This window comes from Cryptotermes secundus, unplaced genomic scaffold (assembly GCF_002891405.2).
Source record: "Cryptotermes secundus unplaced genomic scaffold, Csec_1.0 scaffold484, whole genome shotgun sequence".
Taxonomy (NCBI): Eukaryota; Metazoa; Arthropoda; class Insecta; order Blattodea; family Kalotermitidae; genus Cryptotermes; species Cryptotermes secundus.
Window position 1 is genome coordinate 25,506 of NW_019734968.1, and position 10,140 is coordinate 35,645.

Here is a 10,140-nt window from a genome sequence, read left to right on the forward strand (position 1 = left end):
TGTGACGGTAGAGGGAAGTCCAAGGGTCAATGCCCTACCCTCCTCTTCATCAATGACGTGGCCGGAAATGAGTCATAAAAGTAATCCGGGTTCTTTATTGCCACGCCTTGTATATGAGACATAACAAAGAAAGATCTACAAATGAACGGTATATTTACAGAAATACATAATCCCATATTCGACATTCTTGCAAAAACACATATGCCAAATAACTCCACCACTTCCCTCTCTCTTCATCCATTCACAGTATCCTCCCCCCTACCTCATACAACTTGACACTCTACAAACATAGACACATATACAGATTACCCCCAAACAACTAGTCTAAACTCAATCGCTACAGAATAGCGACAACATCAACATAGAGAGAATCCTGTATACATACGAGGGTCATACTGAAAGTCATGAGCAACCTTTTTTTTGTAGAGTAACATGCTATATTATTGACAAACCAAATAGACCACCTCAATCTACAGAACTTTCTTTATTTTTCCACATAATCGACACTTCTTTGTACACATTTCTCCCAGCATTCTGGGAGTGTGTGGAATTCCATTCCAGCCATCCGAAGGCACTGACGCACTGCTTTCTGAATTGCTTCCCTTGTCTCAAAACATTGTCCACGTAGCTGATCCTTCACAAATCCGAAAAGATGGTAGTTGGAGGGTGCCAGATCAGGGCTATAGGAAGGGTGTGGAAGAACTTACCACCCCATCTTTGCAATTGCTTCCAGTGTGAGGCGAGTGTTGTCATGCAGGATGATGATGTTTCGTCTCGGACATTTATTGTGCAATGCACAGTGGAGCTTGTGCAGCATCTGGATATAATGAGCAGCATTGATGGTTTGCCCAGGTTCCAGGAATTTAGCCAGAATAAACCACTCTGCATCCCAGAAGACTGTGCCCATCACCTTCACAGCTGATGGCACTGTCTTTGCCTTCTTTTTTGATGGAGAATGCAAATGGTGCCATTCCATATTCTGCCGTTTTGTTTCAGGCTCGAAATGGTGAAACCAGCTTTCGTCACCTCTCACAATACAGAACCAAAAATCATCACCTTCGTGTCAATATCTCTGCAGCAGTTCTGAGGTGATGGTTTCACTGATCTTTGTGGTCTTCGATCAATAACAGCGGGACCCAACGAGCACAAACTTTCCTATAGCCCAAGCTTTCAATCATCTCCTCTGCTGCACTGTGCCTATTCCAAGTTTTCGGGCTATTGTGTCCACAGTCACACGCCTGTCATCTTGAATGATCTCATCCACTCTTTCCTTGTTGCATTCAGTTGAGGCTGTTCGAGGATGACCGCTCTGAAGCTCATCTTTGATGCTGGTGTTCCCATCTTTAAAATGCTTCACCCATCTTGAACACTGCTCGCACCCATGAACACACTTCCATAAGCACGCTGAAGTCTCTGGTGAATTTCNAAAGTTGCTTATGATTTTCGGTGCGACCTACGTATCATCATAAGAAAATCAAATATACATAAGTACATATGCTTAATAACCTAATAATGAATTAAATAACAACACACTCACAGGCTTGTGCTTTCAATAATTAAAAAAACTGTTACAGATCACTCTGAATAAATAACCTGTTGGGTGACATACAGAATAACGAGCATAAGCTCCACAAGAAGATAGTAAGGCCAAGACCACATGACCTAACTCATGTGAGATGATTCTGATACTCGGGCGCCCCACACTATAGTTGCTTCTACCACCAGGAAATCACGTCAACACAAAGCAGTCACAGAGTTTTAAAGATATTTATCACAAAATTTTTCTTTTCCATTTTAGTTCAATTTTAATTTTTATGTTTTAGTCTTTTATCTCTAATTTTTAAATTTTATAGTCCGAGTATTTCAATTTTAAGAGAAAGACTAAACTTATACATTTTAGAACACTCAAGTGCACAATAAGGATCCTTACTAAAGAATTAGATGCAAATTGTTAAATGCAATTCAGCAACTGAGTCTGGTATTATTATACACCTGATGATGACCCAGTATAAGGGTCAAAACATGTAGCATCATTGAAAACAAATGTTGATATGACAGTGTATACCTTGTTTTAAATATAGAATGTTGTTGTTTAGACTGCATATCTTTTGTATGCATTTTACATATGTAGCTGTTCCAAGGCATTCGAACACCTGCTTCTACACAGGGTGCTGTGCCCAATACCATTTCACACATCCAGAGGTAGTGGCCATTTTCTGGCAAAAGCCAAACGTTTATATTGTCAAGGAATCTTGTGTGGCATCCTAGAGATGACTCATAAGGATTTGTTATACAAGTAGGTATCAGGGTGGACATGTCTATTGAACTGACAGTATGATATTCCTCTTTTTGAGGCCTTTTCTGTACTTATACATGGTGTGTCCAGGATCTGTTAGGACTCTTTTTTTTTTTTGGTCCTGCAATGCCATCTGTTGGTGAGTTGTTGTGTTAAGATTCTTGAAGTTTCAGCTGTGGCTGCCTATAATTTCAAATTGCAAGCATCACTCATCATGTGTTCTGACCTTGAATGTAACAGTACTGTTCTGACGCTTGTCTGAAAATGGTGATTGAACAGAGAGCCAACATCAGATTTTATTTGAAGTTAGGCAAAACAGCTCGAGAAGTGTACAAAATGATGAAAAGTGTGTATGGCAGTGATTGTTTGAGTCGCTCAAACATATTTTGATGGAATGCTGTATTTTGTGATGGTAGGGAGGACATTGAAGAAGCTTCACATGCATCAAAGCCGAGACCAAGTTGCACTGAAGAAAATATGAAAAAGTGACCGAAATCCCTGCATCAGACAGATTTGTTTCTGCAAGACTCATCGAGTTGCTTTTGGGAATACCAAAATGTACTGTGCATCAAATTTTGACTGAGGATTTGGGCAAATGGAAGGTCTATGTGCCGTTTGAACCACACGTGCTGTAAGGCGATGAAAAACATGCCAGAGTGGAACACTGCAAAGACATGTTACGGTGGACCCAAAGTGATACAAAATTTACGAAATTGATAGTTCCTGGTGACGAGAAATGGTGTTTTCAATATGATCCTCTCACATAGTGGCAGATGCAGCGTGGTTGAACCCACGAAGCCGAAACCAAAGAAAGTGCACATGCAAAAGAGTCGAGTAAAGACACTGCCAACTGTTTTCTTCGATTCCAAAGGAATCATTCACTAGGAATTTCTGCCAGAAGGTCAAACAGTGAATTCTGATTATTATCTCAGAGTCATCAATCGTTTGTGGTCAAGAATTCTTCAAATTCGACCTGAATATCAAGAGCAAGGTTCCTGGTCGCTCCTCCACGACAATGCCCCAACCCACAAATCAAAGATCGTGCATGATTTTTTCGCCAGAAAAGGGATCACAGTCCTCTGATCATCCTCAGTATTCACCAGATTTGGCTCCAGCAAAGTTAAGTTGGGAATGAAAGGAGACCATCACGACACCATCCAGGACATCCAAAGGGAATATACCGCAGTTTTAAATGCGATTCCACAAAAAGAGTACAGTGACTCTTTGAAAATTTTTCAATCGATTCCAGCTATGTAAGATACAATTCGCAACTGTCCCATTGCGCGTGTGCCCCGAAGCCTCTGTGGCTCAACAGTTCCTGCATAGAGTCAATATTCCACATTGCTCCCTCCTTAANATCGAGAGCAAGGTTCCTGGTCGCTCCTCCACGACAATGCCCCAACCCACAAATCAAAGATTGTGCACAATTTTTTGGCCAGAAAAGGGATCACAGTCCTCTGATCATCCTCAGTATTCACCAGATTTGGCTCCAGCAAAGTTAAGTTGGGAATGAAAGGAGACCATCACGACACCATCCAGGACATCCAAAGGGAATATACCGCAGTTTTAAATGCGATTCCACAAAAAGAGTACAGTGACTCTTTGAAAATTTTTCAATCGATTCCAGCTATGTAAGATACAATTCGCAACTGTCCCATTGCGCGTGTGCCCCGAAGCCTCTGTGGCTCAACAGTTCCTGCATAGAGTCAATATTCCACATTGCTCCCTCCTTAAGTCTGTTGCTCCCAAATAGCCTAACAGTGCATCCATGTTCCTTTTCTTCCCATTGTTTCCACGGATTCTTGCCATTCTTCAACCACTACATCTGATCCCTCTTCAAGAGCAGCTCATCTTGAGCAGTTTCCTACTGATGTGCCAGGAGATCCAATTGTATCACAATCATCCAGACTTTCTCTTCATTTCTCTCTTCCTCTCTCTCTCACCAGTGGGAGCCATAACCCCGCGAGTGTCTGGTGCTCACACTTATCTGGCTACTCTTACTGTAATGCTGTTTCTTTTCTTAATTCAGAGGAGGCTAACCCTTCCACAAGGTCAATATCCTCATTTTCAGTAACCCGCTAGAAATTCCCACTGCTCACTTCGTGATTTCCAGCCTGTTGGTCTTCCTGTAGCTCCCGTTGGTTGTCCTCACGCTTCCAAGCCTTAGACGCTCCTTGAAGTCTCGGCTCCTGGTCAGATTGCAGTGTTCGGCTGAACAGAAGTCATTCAGTAACAAGAAGAAGAACTGAACATGTGATTAGAAGATTTTATGTGTTATAATTAGTGATAGTGGTGATAACTGAGATGGCGTTGTGTATTGGGAGTGTGTAATTCTGTGACACTTGTATAGCTCCCGTGTTGTACTGTAAATGAGTGAAGACTACTGAAGATAGCGTGAAGAGATTAGTATGTAGGGGTTTGTAATTTGTGTAAACCCGCGACAGTGTCATAAATAATTATAGTTATGACTTACAGGTGGTTAATAAAACTGGTTAACAATCTGAATGGCATCTTCAGTAGCCCACACATGTTACAATATATATTGTTTCAAGGATTTTGCTGGGCCATATGCAGCCTTTCTTAGTATTAGCTTTAGCTCAACCTTAACTATTATTTCAATTTAGGAGCCTAGCGACTATTAATTAGATGCCTGTCCAGTTTTACAAATATATATTTTTATTTAATTTTGAATTTGTTAAACAGTGGCAGTGCAGCTTAAATTCGGATGACAGAGAGACCTCCATACATGCTGATCGACTAAGGCACACACCACACAAGGGGGTGTGCTCTCTCGGTCCCTCCCTCTCCTCTCTGTCACCACACTCACACCTACCAATTTAACATCTCACTATACTGTGGCTTCAAACAGATTTCTCTTCCTATTAGGATTTTTCATGTTATTTACTCTCATTTTCCAGGATAATTTGAATGAACTTCAACCTGTACATGGTGAGGAGCGACGATATTCCTGTGATGAATGTGGTGATTCATTCAGTCAAGAGCAAATTCTGATTGCACATCGATGCACACATATTGGGGAGCGGCCATTTTGTTGCACCCTGTGTAATAAGTCATTCAGCCGTAAGAGTCATCTGAAGTCACATCAGCAGATACATAGTGGGGAGCGGCCATTTTGTTGCACCCTATGTAATACGTCATTCATCCGTAAGAGTCATCTGAAGTCACATCAGCACATACATAGTGGGGAGCGGCCATTTTGTTGCACCCTGTGTAATAAGTCATTCATCCGTAAGAGTCATCTGAAATCACATCAGTGCATACATAGTGGGGAGAAGCCATTTTGCTGTAATATATGTAATAAGTCATTCCATGTGCAGAGTAGACTGAAGACACATCAGCGCATGCATAGTGGGGAGAAGACATTACTCTGTGACGTATGTAATAAGGCATTCAGTGAGCAGTATAGTCTGAAGATTCATCGGCGCATACATCGTGGGGAGAAGCCATTTTGCTGTAATGTATGTAATAAGCCATTCAGTCAGCAGTGTGATCTGAAGACACATCAGCGTATACATAGTGGTGAGAAGCCATTTAGTTGTGATGTATGTAATATGTCATTCAGTCAGCAGAGTAATCTGAAGAGACATCATCGCATACATAGTGGGGAGTGGCCATTTAGATGTGATGTATGTAATAAGTTATTCAGTCAGCAGAGTTCTCTGAAAAGACATCAGCTCATACATGTTGATGTGTGTAGTAAATCATAGAGCAGTAGAGATGGGTTTAGTTTCTCATGTTGTAATTAAGACAGTTTTACTGTGTGTGGCATGCTGCATTTTTGTAGATTGCTACAAGATATTGGAGTTGATTGCTATTGCCAACTTTTTGAACTGATGGCTAATGAACTGAGTCCCGTGGTACAAGACGTCTATGCAAATCAGTTCCATTTGATTCTGATTGCTGAATGCGCACATTACCATCTTATTGAGTGAAACAGACATGACACTCTCCTACAGCTGTGATGTTCATTCAGCAGTGAAAATTAACTATTAGTAGTGTGTAGTCACTGAAATTGATCGAGAGCTTATAAACATAATTCGGCGGCAGCATATGTGTTTTGCTGTATTTTATCTGTGCCCTTTTGCCATTACATGTGAGTAAATTCATTGATCAGTTAGTTTCAGATTGATATATCACTTGGAATGAGTATATTGAAATAACTATCGTGGATTTGTTAGACGAATACGAACTATGCTATATTGGACATTCCAAATGACATATCTTTTGGCGAAATTTCTGATTATTCACACTTTTCTTGCCAAGGAACACTTGCTTTACTTTACTTTTCCATTTTGTCTGTCTTCACCATATTGTCACAATTATTCACAGTCACAATTACTGCCAAACTAAAGACTGACTACTCTTCTAAGATCAACTACAAACTGAACTTGTCTCTTGTTGAAGCTGGACTTTTAGAAACTGCGTACAGAATCAATTGAGAACACCAAGTCTCAAGGGTCATTCCACCTGCTGCTCTCGAAGCTGCTTTGACAATTCGTGTGTAATGGTGAAAACTCACTGTTATAATTCCAATATTGCATTGCATCCCATTGTCAAGAAAATCAACTCTGATTCCTATCCGCTGTCTTGGGAACGTTGGTTGTCGCCTAGGAAATTAACTCTGATCTCCTCAGTCACTCCAGCTTTCTGGTGGCACGCCACATTGCTCCCTTCTTAAGGTTTTTCATCCCAAACAGTTTCCTTTTCCTTCATTTCTGGCGATTCCTGCTAGTATCATCTGCGTTCGGTCTTGCCGTTCTTCGCATGTCTTTTGCGCAGTTTATTCTACCTCATCCGCCCTTGAGGGGTGCTCGTCCCAATCAGCTCCATGGTAGTGTTTGGTCAGTTCAGTTTCATCCAACGTGTTCCCTATCTCACACTTTCACTCTCGCTGGGGAGGCTGGTGCTTCTACGTTACTGGCTCCTCCTCTATGCACTGTTTCATTTTTTCTTTTGCTTTGGTGGGGTTGGGCCCCTCCACAGGGTCCAATTCTTGATGTTTTGTGATGGGAGAGGAGTTCTGATAATTTGCATCACGGTCTCATGTCCGATCATATTTCTGAAAGTCTCGATCCTTGTTCCTCTGTTACGTTGCTGTTGCGCCCGTTGTCTCTTCCAGAGCGTCCATCCTTTCGAGGATCCTTACACCACTTTGTTCCTGGTGCTGTTCCTTCCGACCGAGTTTTCCTTGCACCATGCTACTTTCGCATGGCGGGCTATCCTTCGGGGTACGGCCAGTCTTTCCTGGAAGATATCTGTCCCTCCTCGTGTCTCCACTGCAGAATGGGACCCCTTCCTGTCGTTTTGCTTTATCTGCCATGCCACTTTCGCACGGCAGCTTGTCCCTCTGTGGTTGACGGTCAGTCATTTTCGGCACCAACCCCAATTCTGGGCCCATTTCTCTTTCTTCCATCAGCTTTGGTCCCTACACCTCTTCTTCGGTCCTCCGACTGACAAAATTTCGGCTTCTTCTTTCGGGGCTTTGTGCTGTTGGCCCTCCTTAAGTTTCCTGTCCCCTAAGGTCGGCTTTTCTACTTCCAGATGTACCTCCTTTCCTTGGCAGGCCATTTTCTTTACATCTCTTTTGTGTTCAATTTCAGCAAGCATTTCTTCGTGGCTACCATCCATCACTACACCATGAGAAAAACGTCATCTGCTTTAAGTTACAAGGTCTTGTAAAGTCACCTAACTCTTGCTGAAGTAGCAACTGAAAAGTATAGCATAGCCACCATATAAGGAAATTTTTTGACAAGAATTCAGAAAGAAAATGTGACATGACCCAATATTATAGTTTGCAACACTGTTAAATGGAACTGATGGCAAACAGTTGAATTGCTGACAAAAACAGTTTCCTAAAATATTCATAAAAAAGGATTTGTTTTATCAAGTGAAATGGGTAAAATACAATAAACAAGGATTCGCTATGTGAACTACTTGTGCATGATAACAGAACATTTTTTTTATATGTTAATAAGCGTCAAATGTACAGTGAATACAAAATTATCACGCCCCCTTCAAAAATACCTCTAGTGTACGTGGTATGTGCACAGAGGGTTTGGAAGTTCAAGGAAGTACATCTCAAATGCAGATCCGTTGGAATGTACATCCTGAAGAGTTTTCTGATATTCACAGACAACTGGCACCAAATGCTCATCAAATTCATGCCTGTCAAAATTGAAATCAACATTAGTAACCTTATATATCAACCCTTATTCAGCTATCAGAGGATCCAGAAGAAATGCATCCTAATTAATTTCACTCCCAGCATCTTTGTAACTGGCAATTAAAGTGTGTCGGGGTGACAACCAATTACGTGAAGACGGGAGAGGCACCATCTCTTGAAATGCTCTGTACAGCAAAAACACGTCACATATGGACAATGCCAAGCACATGACTGGTATCAAAAATCGAGCATTGCCACAGATGCTTAGAGAATCACAAGTATTGAATATCTGCTTGCATGCATAAATTGCTAGGTTAATTATAATGAATCCACAGAGTTTTCAGTTTGGGAGAATCAAAATACAGACAATAACAGATTTTACATGAGCTTCTCAGTTATTTAGCACTGGATCACACATAGATTCCTCCCACAATCCCTTTGAATTTGACATATTCTGTGCATGCCAGCAACCCCACGGGGCTACAAAGAAAAAATATCCATATATTTAGTCTACTCAATCAAAATAACCTTTGATTCACGACATTAATTTATGTGAAGATCTGATCCTGTTTGTGCAAGAATTAACTTCAGTACAGCCTGTTTTACAAGACCCATTGCAGTTTTACCTTCTCTTCCAACTTCTGCTTTCTCAGTATCAGCCTAGGCATGGAAGTGCAATATGGATGACCCTCTCTGCTACTAGAATCAGAGTCTCAAAGTCTGTGTTCAGATGCATTCACTTACACTGCTTGCATACACTGTTCCCTTCAACCACAGCAGCAACAGCTGATCCAGTCTGATCCTACATAACCACACCTATTTAAATGGCACTGTCTACACACTTGTCTCAATGTCAGAAGTATTAGAAACTCTCTTGATACTATTTCCACCTTATCATGGTGAGGGTGTCTGCAGTCCCTGAAAACATTCAGTAGCATAGCTACTGGTGCAGCTTCCCTCACTAGACATAGAGATAGATACCAGAGAAGGAGGTGTGCACTGGTTTTGCAAGTTGGGCATTATGTGGGTAAGCTGTTAATATCTCTGCTAAAGAAAGTCAATACTCCAGAGAGGGGCAGTGTATGCAATGTTAAAATAGGCTTCACTGAATACCACGAAGCAAAAATGAAATAAGAGTAAGATGAACTTTCTCTCATAGCGGGAGGCCAACAAGTGTTCTCTAGGGTCAGTCCAAAAACCTCCTGCAGTGTCCTTGACTGGTTAAGATGACTTCTGGGACAATGCAGAATTACAGACAACAGAAAAATAAAGTGTATTCTGATGTGTGGACACACACTCCCTTGGGGCTGAACTGACATGGAGGCCTTACATCTCACACCATGGCATATGTTTGTGAGTAGGTAAAGTAAATGTCAGATGTCTCTCCCAGAAAAATAAATACTGAATTAAAATCTGGAAATCAAAGCCATATACTTGTATTTATAAAATTGTTACATCAAACTCCATTCACGGTAGGTGGGAACACATTTTACGACACATCTTATTTCCGCTGTTATTCCATATTTATATATAACTGTGGGGTTTTATGTTGTTTGTCATTACTCCGATGACAACCCACTTCTTTGGAACAGTTTGTTGGTCCTGAAAAGGACGTGGTTGCTGAGATACTTGACCGGTGAGGTAGCGCGGCGCGCGCCGG

At 41.4% G+C, this 10,140-nt stretch overlaps 1 protein-coding gene across 1 annotated transcript in view; it reads left to right on the forward strand.

Moving 5' to 3' along the window:
• Nucleotides 1-8,247, forward strand: part of LOC111869085 (gastrula zinc finger protein xLCGF3.1-like) — a 13,868-nt gene extending 5,621 nt beyond the window's left edge. Inside the window, exon 2 of the mRNA XM_023860300.2 lies at nucleotides 5,215-8,247. Coding sequence (XP_023716068.1) covers nucleotides 5,215-6,024 — 810 coding nt within the window. The 3' untranslated portion in view covers nucleotides 6,025-8,247. The remainder of the gene's footprint in view (nucleotides 1-5,214) is intronic.
• The last annotated feature ends 1,893 nt before the right edge of the window (nucleotides 8,248-10,140 follow it).